Raw genomic sequence first — 19,629 nt, 5'->3', positions numbered from 1 at the left:
CGTAGTCAACAGTAGATCCCTGTCACGTGCCAGCGCCGACTTCTTCATGCCGCGTTCGATAGCACGAACAATGTCTAATTTTTCTTCTATGCTGAGGACCCGGCGTCTTTTTTATCCGAGCTTTGGCATTACGCAAGTCCTTGTTTGCACGACGCCACAATGCTCTCTGGCACGGCGCTGAAATGATGTTGATATTGATGTGGCTTCATGCGCAAACGCACAGGGTGCTTGCAGGCTGCTGTTCTGATCTCTGAGGCTTGTTGTTCTGCCGAGCCTCCCGATGGAGACAAGGCACCGCCGTGTTTGTATGACGAAAAGTGGAAACACTGTGTTAACCAATACGCATGCAATAAGCTGCTACAGTTTATGTGGATACAAAACACATTATGTTCAATGGCCTAGAAGTTGGGGATTTGACTTTACTACTTTTGAAACGAAACTTTTGTTTAAGCGGGTACAGTTTAACGAGGTTTTACTGTACTATTGTGTTGCAGAAATGCAATTTTTTTCGCCAACCAGAGGCATAACAAAAAAGAAAGTTTATTGCACAGTAAATAATGTGCAAGAATATTATGCTTTGTGGTCAAAAACATTCTCTAGAACAACACCTTTGCTTGACAGTATCATAACTGCGATTATTTAATGTTGTCATGAAGGAAGGATAGCCGCTCAACATGTTCGGCGAGCAGTGACATTGTCGTGCATGTAACAATTTCTTCAGACACCGAAAAGAGCTGCTCACTGGGCACCCTAGTGTCTGGTATCAGTAGGTATCTTTTCGCAAGCCGAGTTAACAGTGGGCACCATGCTACACCACCACTCATATGGATCTTCCTGCGCAAAATTTCATCGTGCACATATATTTTTCAACCTGTGCTTGTTGCATTGAAAATTGCTGCCAGAAACAAGTAAATATGGCTACTGATTGATGAGCTCATCAAAGTCGTTCCACAGTGTTGACTTGGAAGGAGCATTCTAACAACTTTTGATTGTTGAGTACGTATCTGGGTTCCTTGGTGTTGAAATTTTTCTTTTTTCTTCTAAACTCAAGTTTTTAATCCAGTTTGCCATTGAAGCCTCCTGGTGGTACTCAGCTACTTCAAAACGAGCGTCTAAAAACATTGCCAAGCTTGCTACTTGGCCAGATTTGTAGTTTGTAAACTGTGTTTTTAAGCACTTAGGCAATTAGTAGCAGCGAGAGGTTTCCACCTGGTGGCTGGTGTTTTCTAGATCCATTAAGAGTCGGCACAGTGTCAGGGCTAGAGCTGGTGTCGGGTAGCTATCGTAAGCACAGTCACAGTGCGCCTTCTTACTTCTTACGTGATTCACTGCAATATTTTGCAAGATTTGCCACATAAAACAGCTGTGATCTGGGGAAGCTGATTTAAAGAACCGACAAAAGCAATTTTTGGAGTATCGAATATGTCAAATATTGAGACTGTCTCCCAAATCGAACCGATTACTAACATATTTGGATCGAATATTCACACACCATTAGTTTATATCCTTTTCTAACTGCAAGAAAGGAAACTATGGTACATCTTGCTTGTTTTAAAGTAGGGTATGCATCACGTTTCTTTCAGTGAACCCATGAAAACTGGTTGCACAAAGGAATTGGCTAAATGCTGCCATATAAAGCAGTGACGTGTTTGAGATTTTTCCTACCTCTTTTATTTAATTCGACCTGCTGTATAATTTGATCCATCAACTTCATCAGCTAATTCATAGCAAGCAGTGTCACTGTTTGGTGAGGTGAGATTAATATGGTCACTAACGAAGGCAAATTTGCCATTATTCAGTGGTTTGGCATACTGATACAGTTAAACCTGGATATAACGAAGTTGACAAAAGCTCGCAATTTTTCGTTACATGCAGGTTTTCATTACATGCAGGTTTCGCGTGAAGGCTCGTACGAATGATGCAGAAACGAAACCAAATAGCTCAATATATCCGTGAAGGTGAACTCACCCTTCAAGCATTTATTTTACACCAAAAAACTGCGTAATTTCCGCTTGCTTCTTCGGCACAAGTGACGGCACAACACGCCGCTCCAAAGAAGCTAAATCGTGTAGAGCTCTTTCATCGTCGAGCGAGCCGACGAAACGGCGCATAACGTCCATTGCGTTCATCACCTCCTTTGCAGAAGGCACGTCACACGGATCTGCCTCACAGGCACCATCATCACCACCATCGGGATTTTGCACGCTTTCAGCTACTGCTGCATCAGACATTTCTTCTGTAGCCACGGCGGCGTTGTCGGCAAACAAAAAGTCAGTCAGTTCAACGTCGTCGGGTACACCACCGTTAGCGCATAGCTCGCTCCACGCTTCGGCCACATCGGACGGAGTAGAAAGGTCTTCCTCCTCCTCCTCATCGGCACCAGCCCGTGCGTTTTTGGCTATTCCGGCCTTTAAAAAGCAATTCGCGATAACTTCTGCCCTGACCTCTTGCCAGGAGGCAGCAAGCATCTCGACTGCTTGATAAATGTCGATCTTCATCTCCCGTTCCAGACGGATGTCGAGAAGTATCTTCTGGATTAGTCGGCGCCGGTAACAGCATTTAAAACTGTTAATGACCCCTTTGTCCAGGGGCTGTATTAGAGACGTGCAGTTGGCCGGGAAGTAATGCAGTTCGATGTTCGACAGCTGCAGGCCCTCTACGTGGTGCGCCGAGCAATTGTCCAGCAGTAGGCAAACTTTACGGCCTTGCCGCTTGACGTCCTGGTTAAATTCCTTCAACCACTCAGAAAATATTGGCCGAGTCATCCAAGCTTTGGAATTCGCCACATACTTCACGGGCATACGCTTCGTTCCCTTAAAACACCTGGGACGGGCACTTTTGCCGACAACTAGCGGGACTCGCTTGTCTGTGCCGTCGAGGTTGGCACACAGCAGAATCGTTATGCGGAGCTTGCTCTGCTTTCCGCCGCGGCAGTCATCGCCTTTTAACGCTAGCGTGCGGCCCGGAAGCATCTGATAAAATAGAGCCGTCTCGTCGGCATTGTAGACATCAGCCGCCTCGAAGCGACTCAAGATTCCAGGCAGCTTGTCAGCCACCCACGAAGCAGCAGCATCGCTGTCTGCGGAGGCAGATTCGCCGCTGATTACTCTTCCGACGACACCATGCCGGCTCTTAAATCCCTGCAGCCACCCGTTGCTTGCCTTGAAATCATCATGGCCCAAGATACACGCAAAATCCTTTGCCTTCTGTTGCAAGATCGCGCCACTTATGGGTACATTTCTGGCTCTCGTGTCCAAAAACCACGTGAAAACTGCCTTGTCCACATCAGTGTATGTGCACAGCTTCAGTCTTTTTTTCTTCGAGCTTGTTCCCGACTCCACTGCGTTTCGGATGCTGTGTTCCGCACTCAAAATCGTTGATAGCGTGCTCGCTGGTATGCTGAAACGGGCGGCAACGTCCTTCTTCTTCTCGCCCGCGGAGACTGCATTTAAAATTGCGAGTTTGTCTTCAAAAGACAGAACTTTTCGTTTTCTGGCAGTAGAACTCATCACGACCAGCGGACGACGTTGTTAGAAGCGGAGACGCACGACTACACGCCGACAGGCAGGCCTAGCACCTCCAAAACAAGTCGGACAAACCAGTACCAGAGCACAGTTGACACATGCACACGTGCAGAACGACACTCAAAATGGCGAATGCAACGCTTCCACAGAGAAAGAAAAAAAAGTGACGCATGTCGTTCGTCATCGTCCCTCCCCCTCTCCCTTCCCGCGCCCTGGCAATGAAAGAACCGGCTATCAGCGTTGCTTTTCAAGTGAATTCTTACACATAAGTGTGTCTAAGCCGTTGAAACAAATAAAAATCACTAAATAAGAATGCTTATCCTCAAATCCATACGAAACAAAATAAATCTAAAAGAGAAATCAGCTGCCGATACCAATGCCACCTGGTGTCACGCTAGACAAGCAAAGCCTGAAAAGACTGCTACGTTAGGCACGGAGCGGCGCTAGTTGCCGCCATCATCATCATCATCGCAAACTTTGCTCAGTCGCGGCAATCCCTGGCGTTCGCGTAGCTGCTGGCTCCTTACAATATTAATATTCAGTAATCCGGAGCATTTCTTCGGCTGAATTTTCCTTAAAAGTGCAAAAAGTAATGACTGATCAGCTTTGGGAATTCGTTACATCAAGGCTAACCGCCGCAACGCGTTCGTTACATCAAGGTCGAAAATACATGGGCTTCAATGGGGGCAGCGTTGGGGAATTCAAAAACTTCGTTAAATACAGGAATTCGTTACATATAGGTTCGTTACATCCAGGTTTAACTGTATATAATTCAAGAAATTTTGCCATTTATTTATGATCCAGTAATGGTATGGATGATTTCCTAGGCCTTTATAATGTGCATAATCACACTGCATAAGTGTAACAGAGCACTACGTTACAAAGCAAGAGCTGTTGGATGTGTAAAATGTGGCATATCACTTACCATATTTACCCGACTCTAACGTTAACTTTTTTTTTGATAAAGCAGGTACAAAAATTGCCCACACGTTAGAATCGAGTACTATCCTAAATTTGCATTATCACATCGCCATTGGCATTTCAGTATGGCCGCCTCGTACATGCTTTGAGCCTAGCTGCCATATCTTTCTCCTTGTGCTGCAGTACGTGTGCCTAGGCAATGCTTCCTTTGGCTTAGGTTAGTGCACCGTCCATCTTCCTGTTTTCTGCGTTTGCTCTATCAGCATGGAAGTGCCGACTGCAAGGACATGCCGAGTTCATCACGATGTGGCAATTAAAAGGAAAGCGATCACGTGTGTGGTGATGGACGGAAATCGGGCCGCATCACGGGCGTTCGCAGTTCCCGAAACTTGTGTGCGAGACTTGCACAAACAGGAGAGGTGTTCTACACCGGTGGCTGCTACGTACGGCGCGGCCGCGCGGCCCCTATCTTGAAAGCGATCTGCAACAGAGACAAGAGTCTCCGCATCTAGGCACACCGCACTGTGTTCTCGTCGCTTAGTTTGCGTTGAAGCGAGAGGCCGCACAAAGGTCAATTCCCTCACTCCTGCTACCGCGCTTCCTCACTCCAGCATTTTGATATAGAGTTTCCACGGTCATTGAGTGAGACGTGTTTATGTTTGCTTGTGCGCACGTGATGCCATGCTTGTTAATTTAGTCAGTAAGTGAATGTTTAAAGTTTATATGGCTGGTAAAACTACTATCCTTACTTTTCGTATAGCTGTTTAATAATTTGCTATCTAATATTTCCTAATAATTCGCCTTTGGGCGAAACTGAGACTTCTTTTATTTATCGTAACTTCAGTGCATTGAGCGTAAATCCTTGTTTTTTTCCAAATGAGAGAAAGTTGTATTTCTGTATGAAAGAATGAGGTGTGCGGTGCTGTAAAGAACTTTTCTTTTTTTTAGGTCACGGCAAATGGGTGCGTTTTACAATCGAGAGCATTCCCCCCCTTTGTTTTTGCTTGCGGAAAACAGGTGTGCATTACAATCGAGTAAATACAGTATGTTTGCATGTTTTGTGGCTGACAGCAACAGCTGTTCCATGTTTAGTCATGATGATAGCAAAGGATCCTTCATACTCGTCACTAGTCAATGATCTGCTAATCGATAGTGCCTCCTGTCCTCATCCTTGTTGGCTCTTCTCGTATATAGATAACAACTGTTTTTAGCACACCATTACAAATAAGTGCGACTTGTTTACAGGCTAGCTAACTTTTATACATTCTTGTTCATTTCTTTTTGCGCAGGACAAAGCACTTACAGAGGCAGACCTTACACACAGTGCGTCCAAGCAGCTTAGGAGTGTCAAGAGCGCCGAGTCACTCATTTCCAGTGGTGGACACTCGGGCCGAAACTCTGATGTTCTGGACTCTTGCAATTCGTCTTCAGGTATGTACTAGTGGCTGATTCTTGCAGCGTGCTTCTGGGTTTATTGGGTCAGTTGCTTAGCTGCCACAACTTGCCTGACGACTTTGCCTATTACTGTGCCTGCTAGGCAAAGTTGGTAGCGTGCGCCGCTGCATAGAATGCAGTCAACGTCCGCTCTTTGAGACTCCCTAGGCACCACAAGAACATCAGAAAACTCGGGCAGTCCGAAAGTACGAATGCGTGCTCTTTACTGTCCTGGAAGGCTCAAATCACCACAGCCTTGTTCGAAATAGCTGTGAAGGCCTGCCAGTACAGTAGAACCCCACTGATACATTCCTCGTTCACATGTTTTCCCAGCTAAAACATTGCTAAAATCTGGTTCCTGCAATGTTTGAGAGCTTTATATGTTGCGACTTTGGCATATACAGTCGAGCCCACCTATAACAATAGCGGATATAATGAGCAGCCGCAGCATTGTGAACCTTTGCATGCATTCTTTGGTAAAATAAACTATTTAAAACAATGTTCACGTGGTGCGTTATCGGTTATGACAATTAAACCTGGCTACTGGGTGTTTCTGTGGAAAGGGAGGGGGTGGGTGGAAACATCTCAAGCTGCCACACACACATGCATGCTGCTGGGCAGTAAAGCAATGAGACATCCTGCGAAAGAAAAAGAAAAAGATATTGGGTAGGCTGTCTTAGGTACACAGAGCCACAGTGGGTGACATGAAGTGTCTTGTGTGTGCTGCAGAAGGTGTATGAGCACTAGGGTTACATTCGGAATGGCTTCTTTCCTCTACAAAACGATGTGAAAGTAAGGCATGTGGGCAGTACGGTTGCAATGATATAAGCATTGCCAGTCTTGTGCATCTCTCTCCCCCTCTATTGGGCCCCCCTGAAACACGAGTAGACGGCCACCTAGCAAAAGGAGAAATCAGCTGTGTGGTGTAGGTGTTCCGTGGCTGCACCTTCAACTTTTCCTGCGTGTGCTCAGTCGTTTTCATTGTGTCCAGGTGTAGCATCCCTCCCAGCCATGTGGTCCCAGCACGCGTTTGGTTTCCACACTTTGTTGTCTTACTGCCGAAATGCAAAACGGCTCATCAGCCCGCGAATTATCAGCAGTGCACTAAGTGGTTGCCAGTAAAAAATAAACGTACTATTACTGTATACCACTGGAGACAGGAATATTCAGAAGGACCACAATGATGCTCAAAAGGTCTATGACCACGTGAAAAAGCGTGAATTTTCACAACAGATGATGTCAGTCTAGTATCGGCAAGAGGCTTCTCTTCATTGCATAATGATTGGTTTTGCCCTTAATTTCTGTCGTAAGTAAAATGTTTTGATTATTGTTGCATTTCTTCATGGCGTGCAACCCAGTTAAAACAATAATTGGTTATAACAATGAAATTTTCTTGGCACTTGAATGTTTTTATGGTCGAACCTGGATATACCAAACTCACATACTGTATAACAAATTACAGTGTCTATCAAACAGCTGTAAAATCCTCTTGAAAATCCCATGCAAATGTGTAGGGCTTGTGCACGTGTATGTAGAATGGCCGTCCACCAGCACATTCAATATATCGAACACGGCACCACGCCAAAGACTTCAAAATGCACTTCGTTGTACACTTTGAGGTCTTCTGGTGCCTGTAGGTGGAGAAGAGAATTGCGTGCAAGAGAAAGTATGGAGGAGCGTGCTGAGTGTGCAACAAAGCAATGCCACCTAGAGGAAAGTATAGGTGGCATTGAGCGAAGGGGGGAAGGAGAAACGAGGTGAAGCATCGTGGCGACCCATACGCTTGTGAATCACTCGCATTGACGAAGTGAAACGTCGCTAACCTTCCTTTTTTTTTTTTTTCGCTTCTTGCATCTTGCATGCCTCGTGTGAGCAGTCAGATGAGCACCGTAGAGCTGTTCGGCTAGCCTGCGTGCTACCTCAAACGTCAACATTCCTTTTTTCTGATCTTCATACCCTCCTTGCGCGGGTTGAGTGCCTATTTGTGGTGTCATTTTCTGTAAGCGATGGCCGCTGCAATTCTAAAGAAAAGAATCAACTTGGACATTGCAATGAAGTTGAAAGTGATCCAACTTGTTGAGGCAGGCTAGAAGTCCACGGTAGCAGATAACTTTGGCATTCTGAAGAACACATTGAGCATGTTTGTGAATACAGTCTCACGTTACAGCGGACCCTGATAGTCCGTCAAAAAACATCCGTTCTATCCGAAGTCCGTAATATCCGAAATGCCTCGCTTCGAAACTTTCGTTGTGATGTCTAACAACTTTATTGCAAAGAGTGAGTGACGAACGTCCAAATAAAAAACAAACACAAAACGTCACAGTTTGGCCCGAAAAACGGAGCATCGATTGCGACAACAAATTATGCAAGATAAGCACGGCAGCAGCAGCAGCAGTAGCGAGTGAATTGACCTTGGTACAGTCCCTCGCTTCAATGCAAACTAAATGTTGCAAGCGCAGTGCATACGAAGCTACCGGCACTGGGCCCACTTTGTCCACACTGCAGATCGCTTTGAAAATGAGGCCCATGCGGGCATGCACTTTGTCCACATAGCAGATCGTTTTCAAGATAAGGCGTCCGCACCGCAGATCGCTTTCAGAATACGGCGGCCGCACTGTAAACAGAAGCCACCAGAGTAGAACCCCCCCTTTCTCTTTCTCGAGTCTACCCCCCCCCCCCCCTCCCCGTGCTTCGCGCGCTAAAGAAGACTGTGCGTTTCCATCTTGCCATCGTCCCCCTCGCATGCGCGATATTGAGCTGCAGTGGTTGACTGACCCTCGCAAGTCAGTTGTCGGCCCGTGTTGGCACAGCAAAAGTCTGGCAGATTTTGACAAAAATTGCCGCTAATTTTGACCGCTGTAGCCGTCAGTCCATTGTAATGCGGTCTGTTAAAGGCGAACTTCATTGCATTAATAAAATAGGTAGAATAAACTAAGACTGAAATATGATCCATTATATCTGAAAGCCTGCTGTACGCGGGTTCGTTGTATGAGCGTAGACTGTGTATATCTACCTAGTATATCAAGCTTTCTTGCCATCCCCTTCAGATTCAATATATTGGAGTTCGACTGTATAACTGGGTTTAACACTATTTACAATAAGAATATAAAACGTACCCTCTATAACATAAAAAATTTATAAGAAAAACATCAGCCGCACTAGACAACCTAGCTGTGTACTTGTGACCACTGCCAATGTGTGCTTTCGATACACCATGGCGTTGGCGGGTTTCACTTTATGGCTGTGCTTGCATTACTGCAGGCTATTTGGCCATACAGTCGAGTGAAAACAGCGCTATTTTGGTTTTAAACTTTTAAGAAATCGTTGGCCCAGTCGTCCGCCATGTGTTATGCCTCCTCAAAGCCTAGTCTATCCAATAGTTGTCAATTGCACCCCAATCTACAAGTCAAGCCAAGCCAAGCTGCTAAGTGTTTAAAGGTTGCATCAACTGTCTCGTGTGAGCAGTTTATTTGTGTGCATTGTTCATTTACCTGTTAAGTAGCGACATTGGTGTTAAATAGCGACATGATCCTAGGCAACCTCTTCAAGTTGTCTCATGTGGCACTAGCTCAGCCCTTGAAATCTGCAACGACAAGGGCAATGATAAATGAGGGAAACGTCGGTCAGCAACTGTTGCAAGGAAACCTACAATCACTCCGCCACTGCAGCTCAGTCCACTTCTGTAGCACTACTAGGGGATGAAGTTAGGGTGCATGCATTTGACTGCGCTTTCATCTATCTGTAGCAACATTATGACAATGGTCGAAATGCACACTGACCAACTTGCAGACAGCACATGTGCACACCGGTTGGCAAGCTTGGCCCGCATTCTCTTTCGGAGGACCACTTTCAAAAATGAGTAACTGTATACAAATGACATCGGGTAGGCCGAACTTCTGGTTTAGCAGCACTTAGCAGAGCATTCTGCGTATTGTGCCAAAATGCTATGCGCATGATGATGTCGTGTGTGAAGAAATGTTATACGCTCGATGATGTACTGTCACTTTCGTAGCACTGGATGTGTCGATGGGCGACAGCAATTCTGGCACTATACGATGGCATGGTTTTGACAAGGATTGTTGCATTTGAAAGAGAAACATAAAATCTAGTGACTGTTGGTTTTGAGTTGTTGATTTAGGTCGTCAGTTCTTTACTAAAAATGGGCAAGAATTGCAAATTCTCAAAAAACAAAACTATCAAGTTTACAACTCTGTAGTTCAGTAGTGAAAAGTGATATCACAATTCTGTGAACTGCATCTAATAGTACATCTAAAGTGGACAAAATTGATATGTCACACATGAATCTAAAAAAATTGAGTAATATGAAAATACAGCTTTTGCAGGCCCCTTGTACACAACATAACAAGTTCACGTAAGCTATAAATTGACATATAGAATTTGTCCGCTTTAAATGATCTAATGAAGGCTGTTCACAGAACCGCGATATCTGTTCTTAATGCAGAGCTATTTATTTGTAAACTTCGTGCTTCTACTTTCTTTCAAACTTTCGAATTTTTGAAAATCTTTCTAAAAGAATTCAGGCCCTAAATCGAAATTCTATTTCCAACAGTCACTAGAATTTAACTTTCTCTCTCAAATGCAACAAATTTCATTTATATTGGTCCAGGGGTTATCTCAGAAAGATGTTTCTGTGTTTTACATGTATTTGAATAGGCCGTGTCAAAGTTGGGCCCGAGCTAAAGCTCCCTCTTAAATCCTTGCTGGGCTTTCCACTCTTCGAAGCCATCGGCAAAGATGACGCAGGTGGAGTTAGCACCATTGCTCACAGCGACAAATCCTTTGAATGAAAAACGTGGCACCGAACAGCAGGAAGCTTGGTAGTGAACGTTGAGGCAGCTATACCTAACATTGCAAAGCGCATGACAACACAAAATGACCACACAACCACGCACCAAACACCATGGGACCAAAAATAGATGTCTATGGTGGCTACAGTGGCTATGACTGCCAGCAGGGTGGCATGCGAGAGCGCTGGTTCAAGGCTGCGAGATCATCAAAATTGCAGTCCTAGTGGCTTCAGTTAATGCCATTTCAGACTTTCTATCACTGCAAAAAGTCTGAAAATTCTGAAAGGGAAAGGTTTCTGCGTCAGAAATTTTGGACGTCTTTATACATTGGCTCTACGGGTCATTGATTTGGTCATTGATCGTTTGATGAAGAGTGGTCAAACGTGACGTGACCTCCGAAGTAGTGTGCATGCTCCTGGTCTTGGAGGCCAAGCAGTGCGTGACATCTTCTCATTGTCCACTGTGTGGTTGCAAGCATGACAAACTTTGGTTGGAGGGTACAGATCTCAGAGGCAATGCCAAGTGTGGCCTCACTTCATTGTCTCATGTGGGGGTACCCACAATGCACAATCATGGCTTGTTGATGCTTGCACTTGTAGCTCTCTTGAGGTTCTGAGGAGCTTGCGGTTGCTCTATGCAACATTGTTGCTCGAATTTAACCGCATTCATTTTCTAACATAAAATTGGGCCTCTTCTAGGGGAGAAACAACACGGTATAGAAGCTGGATTAGCCTGGGGGCCCATACACATAGCAGCATTGACAGCATGCATATAGTCATCAACTAATGCATACATTCCCACTTTTTTTAAGATTGCAATATGTGGCTATTGATGCATGACGCATCTTAAGAAACAGAAAGATACATGTCTTTTGCATTTACACAAGCAGCTCACAATGTATTTATAATTTATAATGGTTTGACACCCACATTAAGACTTGTAAGGACTGTGCATTCAGAGACATTCCCTCCAGTGAGTGTTCCTTGTTTGCTACTCATCACATGGTGTATATGGCGACCCACACAAAGAAGTCTGTCTTGTGCGTATCACTTCTCGTTTTGGCAATGCAAGACTCTAGTCCGCTGCAAAGCATGTGCGAAGTGCCGCATCTAATTGCCTTGCTTCACATGTGCTGAGCCGCATAACATGCTACCACTCTTCTGTCACTTCAGTGAAACTGCCGTAATTCAGGCAGTGGTCAATGTCCAGGTTGCAGAGGAAGTCCCGAGTGTGAATGGTGCTCAGAGATAAGGCATTTTCTGCTGAGTGGTAATGTTGATCAAAAACCAACCGATGGAAATACTTGCTCTCTGAGGACTGCTTTTGTGATTTCATAAATGATTATTATCATTAAAGAAAGTTGTAGTTCATAGGCAGCCTAGTTACGAAAATGTACCAAAATACAAAACTGCATGTGATCAGCACAACACCTCTACTCACTCTGGCTTTTTGTCACTTCATTCCCTTTGCAGATGCCTCAAGAGTTCAGCCATTCCAGTGGCTCCCTGAAAGCACACCTGCCTCCTCTCCAAGTGGACCACACAAGCACGTGCGCTCTGTCTCGCACGACTCTTACTTCGAACGGGGTGGCCTGGACATGTCTCTGGAAGATGTGCACGCTGCGTTTGCGCTCAGTTCTCAGTACAATGGTGCTCGAGTCGACCGGGTAGCTTCCCCACCGGTCGGCCCGCATAAGTCACCTCGAAAGCAGAAGCTCTGTCCTGACAGTGGCGATGGTGCCAGCCCAAAGGTGCAGCGGCTCAGCGATTGCTCACAGGCCCCCACATTCCACTCTAGTCAGGAAGCCAACGTGGAAGGCACATGTACCAAAATGGACACAGCTCCTTCCGGCCACCATGCTTCATCTCATCCCCAGCTTCCGACGTTTGCGACAGCTTCCAACGAACAGGCAGCTGACAGACGACAGCAGTCAAGTCGTTCGCTGACTCCCTATACGAGCCGACAACCAATGGCTGTACACAGCCCTGACGATATCGAACCGTACACATCCCCATCGCCTCAAGATTACCCACAGCCACCGAGCCACTTCAGGAATGTGGAGATTCCCCCACCTCACCATAGCAATGAGAAGATGGTTCTTGTAGAAGTTCATGCCGTCGAGGAAGGTGGCGACTCCTCCCGTGAAATGATTGATGGTGGGCTCGTCTTTCATCGCCCTTTCGTTGAAGATGTTGACGAGACGAGTGGTCCGTGTGAGAGCGCAGGCGGCTCAACCGACTTCGACGAATCCGAAAGCAATGTCGGGACAAGTTTGTCCCTTGCCGAGGACATCGCAACTTCGCTTAAGATGAGCTGCTGCCAGTTTGACACAGACTTCCTGGTTGGCGACACGCGTGCTGCAAGCCTCGAAACAAGCTTTCTTAACCGTATGAGTGCTTCGCTTCCGTACATTGAGGACACTGACACATCAGCATCACCCTTGTCATCGCCTTGTGCTGGGTGCGAGTTGCTGCCCCAGGATATGTCAACTTCAAGGTCAACACCATCACCTGTCGACGTGCAGCAGAGTGATGTTTGCGACGCCAACAGCAGTGAACACATGAACTCATCCATTGTGACGGGTTCGGTTGTGGACGAGAGTCTTGAGACCCCTGTGTCTGTGATGCCAGAGGACGATGGCCTTCGGACGTTTTCGGACAGTGATCTGCATGGCCTGTGTGGAGGGGTTGACATGGTTCAAAGAGTGGAAGCGTTGAACAGCAGCATTGTTCCTGCTGCTGAAGGGGAATGTGTCGTGGCTGCTGATGGACGGAGTTCCTCTTCAGATGAGGAGGAAGATAATGAGGAAGCCATGCCATACTCTTACTTAGATGAGAGCCCATTGTTGAGTGATGCTTGTGGGGGCATGCTGCATTCTCAAAGTCAGGACCAGAACCTTTGCCTCCTCTCTCCTCAGGAGCCAACAGCTGTTGAGGATGAGAGAGAAGTTTCAGGTCCAACTGAGATGAGTGATATGGCCGAAGAAATATTGGGCTCGGCTGAAGAGTGCAGGATGCAGGTAGAGTCTTGTGTAATCGAACCAGCGCCAATGTTGTGTGACAGTGGTGCAGACACGGGGCAGGCCATTTCTGGGGACATGGAACACGCACTATTAGATTTTAGTAGCGACTGTGGTGAAGGACCAAAAAAAATTTGTGATCAGGGTTCACCTGACAATGAGAAGAATTCTCTACTTAATTCTAGTCCTGAAATCTCACTTAATTCTACTTGCTTACCTGACCATGATGTTGTGGCAGGCTCCAATTTGGAAAGTGCCACTCCCTCTGATTTGCAGAGTCCTGTCGATAACACTGACATGAGCGAGACTAATTTATGTAATCAAGGAACTGTAGTCACTGATGATTTAGCTGGGGAGCTTCGGCAAAGCGAAGGCGTTGATTCAGAAAATACAAAGGAAGTAGAACCACTAGATAGTGTTGGTAAGCCAGTTGATTTTGCTGTGCCAAATGAGTCAAAACCACTGATTGACTTCAGTGATGATGAGGTGCAGCTCAGATCATCACCGCGACAAGTAAGAGTGGTTGAAGCAAAGCGAAAGTCTGAAATGGCAAGATCAAATGGCACCAGTCTAGATACCGACAGGAAGCGTTTATCTGAACCACCACACTATTCCCGTTCAGAGAAACGAGGCTCTGTGAAGGAACTCATGTCGAAGTTCGAAGCAGGTGATGCGCATGTTCCTGCAGACTTAAGTCCCTCTAAAACCTGCCAGCCTAGCCTGTTTACACAGCTCAAGGTTATGCGGCTACAGTCACTTAAAAACCCATCATCTCCTTCCGCCAATTATGATCCATGGTCTGACCCCATACTTGACCAAGAGGACCAAGAGGAGAGGGTGTGCTGCACAGAAGAAACTTCCACTGCCAGCACTGTTTCCAAGAGTAATGCACTTCATGAAGAAATAGGAACAGCACAGACAACTCAGTGTTCGGCTTCAGAACCACAGGCCAGTGATGCCATTGCGGAGATAGTTTTAGACGTTGCTGTAACAGATGGCAGTGCAAGACCTTCCACACTTGAATTGCGGAAGGTGAATGTGCCGATCCAGGCAGAGGAAAAACGAATTGACCCTGTCCCGCCCAAGCCTGAAGCAACACGTAGTGCTTCAGTGCCAGCTGTTGAGAGTGAGGTGAGTCGCAGGCGGATCGAAAAGATCAAAGAAGAGCGCCGTGCTCAGCTGAGGGAGAAGCTCAAGTCTGAGGGCTGCCGCTCCCAGTCGGATGAGGCGGTGACAACCAAAGCAGAAGTGAAGCTCAGGCGGACTTCGGAAGATGTCGCCCTGTGGAACGTGGACGTTGTCCCGCTTCGGCAAGTGAATCGAGAGAACGAGCGGCATCAGCTATCCAGTGTCAGGAGCTGGCCGAAGCAGGCAACTTCGGGGGACCAGAGGAGAAGAGACTCCACAAAGCAAATCGGTGCCGACGTTGTGGATAAGAAGCCGCCGCCTGGCAGAACTTCACCTGTGAAGACATCGCCTGTTAAGAGTTCGCCTACGAAGACCTCGCCTCTTAAGTCATCACCTGTCAAGTCACAACCTACGAGGTCACCGGCTCAGCAGACAGAGACCATTGTGCGAAAGCAGGACCTTTCCCCGCCAAAGCGGATTCGTGACAGGGCAGCTATGTTTGAGTGTCGCAGCCAAAAGGAGCAGGCACGTCCGGCACCACCACGGCTCGCCCGGGCAGATCTTTCTTCATTTTAAGAAACTGGCCACCATTCCACAGCGCCCGCTGCATGTCGCTTTCTGGAGTCTTTTATTACTCTTCACCTTCTATTGCGTGAAAAAGCGCCCTCGTTTAGGTTCCCACTGTGTTGTCGCAAGTGAGCATGGAGAAAAATGTTTGGTGCTACTTTGTCGTAGTCTTGTTCTGCGTGTATGTTGTGGGGCACCGTGTTGTTATTCTTGTAAGCATTGACAGCATTTGACAAACTCTTTATTTGGTAGAAGAGTTAGATGGTGGAAATTGCGTGATGTAGTCTCATTAATGACGAACAAAAATTAGGGACCTCCCATGACACGCTAAACTTTGCCAGCTTCTAAGTAGGGCTTGAACATTTTATCTGTCTTGCAAACGTAAAAACAGCTTCCAACTGAAGAGCCAAAGTATGCGTAGTGACAAAACCAAGAAGTGTCGCTTTGCTGTACAATAGCTGTTCTCCTTTTTCCAGTATACTGGTAACTGCGCTCGGTGAATGTACATGTTGTATGTTTGTCTTCTTCTTTCACAGCGCACCGAGATTACGTCTTTTCTTTTTTATTCAATTATACCATGCGAGTGACATTTTTGTTCATGCCTAGAAAATGGGGTTCAAGAGGTGAAGTACACTTGTTGCATCTGTTTTTTCTCAAATCTTAATTTTGTTTTTACTTTCATTGAATGCTGTGTACATACTTGTTGCTGGTTTTTACGCTGTAATAAGATTTATATATATATTATAGATATATACATATGAACATTTATGAGAAAAATATATATGTATGTGGCATCATCATAACAACACGCTTGAAGCCTGTTTTCTTTTATAAGCAATATTTATGTGTAATTCACATGCAAATCACTGTGGTGATGCGGGGCTTCATTAGGTAGGGGAGATGACTCCTCTGCTGCCGATATGTGGGAGCAAATGCTTACATTGACACTGTCATGCATTAGCATGAACAACAAGTAAAGTTAAATAAAAAGCTCTGCAGGTTAGTTTGTAGTGGTGACAAGAATGTATGTACTGTCTTTATTATAAGTGAATTGAGAGTGCGAAGCCCTGCATGTTCTATTGCTGGCACCGCATTCGTAGTGCTGAATAGGAAATGCTACTACCCGATATATGTCATTACTTCGGTTTAAGTTGTTTAGTGGCCCCTCCACAGGTAGTCCACCACCTTTACTGTGAAAGCTGTATATGCAGAGTTGACCATAGGATAGATTGTGCATGTGCTCACTCTATGTCGTTACCATAGCAACGAGGTAGGCTTTTGAGAGTGCAGAGGGAAACATGAAGGAACTACACAAAATATAAACAGTATATGCCATTGAATAAGTTCCACATGGGCAAAGCTCTGGCAATCTGAGCAACGCCTTTGCACTAGGGTACTGTGTGGTTGCATGGGCAAAGGGACATCATTGGCAATGCGAATGCTGCAGCACTTCAAGGGAACCATACTCCAGGGCAAACTATTCGCATTTGTGCCCACTGGAGGATCACCACTTTGGGCTGAGTGAAGGGATGTCACTGAAAGAATGAGAAGTCTCGCTGCATAGAGAGCTTCTTTTATCACGATGATGCTGTCATGAAAGGCGAGTGCACGATGAGTGCTAGAGATGTTAACCATAGCTGGGTCTGCTTGGAGGCAGTGACGGAGTAAATTTCTTTTTTTTAATCCGCCGATCTACTACCATACCGGCTACGTGCCAGCTTTGTGCAGCTAGTTTTTATGTGCACGCACCCCTTTACAGAGGTGGTGTGATGGCTGTCAAGTGCTTCATTGCAGCATTTGATGTATCGGCTATCGACCCAAGATAAGCTGTAACACTCGTTATCGCGGCCGGACACTCACTGCGTTGATCAAAGGTTTGTGTGCTGCAGACGGCATGCCCCTTATATTATTCGCTTCTGCCGTAACATCCGACCTACGACGTCTGAATGCTACTTAATTGCTCAGTCACATATAAACATCAGCAATTTCTGAAAAAGGTTTTTGCCTTATAACATTTGTTCTCCCCAACCCTAGTACTTCGTAGTTGTTTATCAATATACCGATCTCACCGACGTTCAGAGCCAAGGCGTAGCGTAGCTGGCGCCACAACGACAGTACAGATTCACAATACATACACACAATGTACCTAGATGCTCTATTCTGGGCACAGAGTTGATATAACGCATTCTACAGGCAAAGATCTTCATAGCGCCCATGTATTGATACCGGTAACCGTAAGGGTGCCGCCATGTTGCTATGCTGGGCAGGTGCGCAGGTCTTGAAGACGAGATACGATTCATGAGATGAGCAATCTCGATATCTCGAGCCTCCCTCAGTATGGTGGCACCATCTGTTTCAGGTGCCCTCAAGCGCACTTTCAAACACTAAGTTCTACGTAGAAATTTTATAAATAGCTGCCGGATCTTTCTCAAAAATACACGGAGTGAACTTTAAACATTGTCCATACGTACATGCTACGTGATAACGCTTGTTCCAGCATCGTATTCTAAATATATTTAGCATTACGAAAACCAGAGGTAGAAGCATGGCGCCGTCATTGCAGTAGCCACTTTTTAGACGTAGCCGCAACACGTACAAAATGGCGCTGATGGCCCTGTTCACGGAGGAAGGAAACTAAGGAGAGGCCCTACCCCCTCCGCGCGCTAGGAGAAAAGTGTGGCGGGAATGACGTAGTAGGTTCTCATTTTTTTTTGCTGCTTTTTTTTTGCTGTATGGTCACGTTTTTTGGGTCACAATGGCGGCGTTGTTCTGATTTTGAGCGCTCACACGTGTTGCTCTGGTAGGTTTCGTGCCGTGGCAAAGGCGCTGTGTTGGGCGGGTTTGCGTTAGTCACCGTGTCTTGTTGCGCTGTGTTACCTGCAACGTGCTCTGCCGGATGTAGCGCGAGCGCGCGCGCTCCGCGCGCGAAACAACGCGCAGCGCGGCGTGGTTTCGCGAAAGATGTAAACAAGAGAGGAGGGTGGCACAAAAGGCGGAGCATCGCCATGAGCAACGCCAACTTCCGGCTTCACTTTTGCTTCACAAAGAGTGACGTCAGGGCCTCTCCTTAGTTTCCTTCCTCTGTGGCCCTGTTTTTCTTTCGTAACTTTATGGTGGGTAGAAGGGGGCAGTGTGGCGGGCGGGAGCCGGCGGGGCGCACAGAAGCGCGATGAATGGTGTAGATGGCGCTAGTGACAGCTGGTGTGCAGCTTTGGCTGATTTTGGAGGTGGCAGCGCACGGCGACTAGCATGCGCTTCGCGTTCACGTTGCCTCGCGTTTGAATTTGGAATGTAATGCGCGGTGCAAACATCACAAAGTCTTTGCAGCTCAGAGATGCATTATAAAGAAGGGTGACACTTCTTCGGAGAGCGGAGAAAGGAAAGATGCGTTATCTGCAACACCGGAACACGCAGCAAATGTTTAGCCATGCGATTTAAAAACGGATGAAGATCACATTTGAAGGCCACTCTGGACGAGTTGGTTTTTGCTAAAAGGCTTCGGGTTAGCGCAAGTGAACATGGACTATGAACGCAAACAATCCAAAATGCCGCATTTCATCTTTCTTTCATTTGCTCATCTGCTGCAAATGTAGTCATTGGTCGTAAAGAAAATTGTACACGCAAACAGACAAAAACAACGCTGGGGCTGCGCGCAATGAATCTGGGAATATGACGTCACCACATTGTTCAGTTCACTCTCCGCGTCCGCATGCGCCAGCAACATGCCGTTTCAATATATTTAGCTTTGAAACAAAAAAAAAGTGAAGAGTAGTAAGTACACTACAGTACAGTACAGTAGTAGTACAGTTATCCACATGCACACACCAGACCAAGCTTAGCAGTAAGCTCTACTTCACTCTCCTTAATGTCAAATGTTCCTGGCGCTCCATTTGAAGAGTCTTGTCCTTGCCCTTGTTCAAGATTTTGTGAAAAAGTGCAGTTTAGTTGATGCCACAAACTATATTGCTTTTACATTGAGCACTTTGCGGTGGAGCTTGCATCCCACTTGGGGGAGTGTTAAACTGCTCAAGAACTGCATAAAATCACGCACACTGAAAACATAAAGCTTCTCTGTTAAAAAAAAAAAAGCGAATGCCTCCTCTAGCACTTTAACGGGCTCCAACGTACAACACCCCTCCCCTGTCAAATTTTTGCGTGAACACGCTGTCGGCGTTGCATTCAGCTGTTTCTCTAGTGACTGCGAAACGACATGCACAACGTTGGCAAG

The 19,629-nt window shown here is 46.2% G+C and overlaps 1 protein-coding gene across 4 annotated transcripts in view; it reads left to right on the top strand.

Moving 5' to 3' along the window:
- The window catches only part of CdGAPr (GTPase-activating protein CdGAPr), a 310,559-nt gene extending 294,135 nt beyond the window's left edge, over window positions 1–16,424 (top strand). For all 4 annotated transcript variants that reach the window (XM_065427287.2, XM_065427285.2, XM_065427286.1 and 1 more), the window contains 2 exons: window positions 5,735–5,876; window positions 12,160–16,424. In XM_065427287.2, the coding sequence (XP_065283359.1) occupies window positions 5,735–5,876; window positions 12,160–15,410 (3,393 nt within the window). In that variant the 3' untranslated portion in view covers window positions 15,411–16,424. The remainder of the gene's footprint in view (window positions 1–5,734; window positions 5,877–12,159) is intronic.
- The last annotated feature ends 3,205 nt before the right edge of the window (window positions 16,425–19,629 follow it).

Source organism: Dermacentor albipictus, chromosome 4 (genome assembly GCF_038994185.2).
Source record: "Dermacentor albipictus isolate Rhodes 1998 colony chromosome 4, USDA_Dalb.pri_finalv2, whole genome shotgun sequence".
NCBI lineage: Eukaryota > Metazoa > Arthropoda > Arachnida > Ixodida > Ixodidae > Dermacentor > Dermacentor albipictus.
Note: the sequence above shows the minus strand (reverse complement) of the source record. Positions and strands in the feature narration are given on the sequence as shown.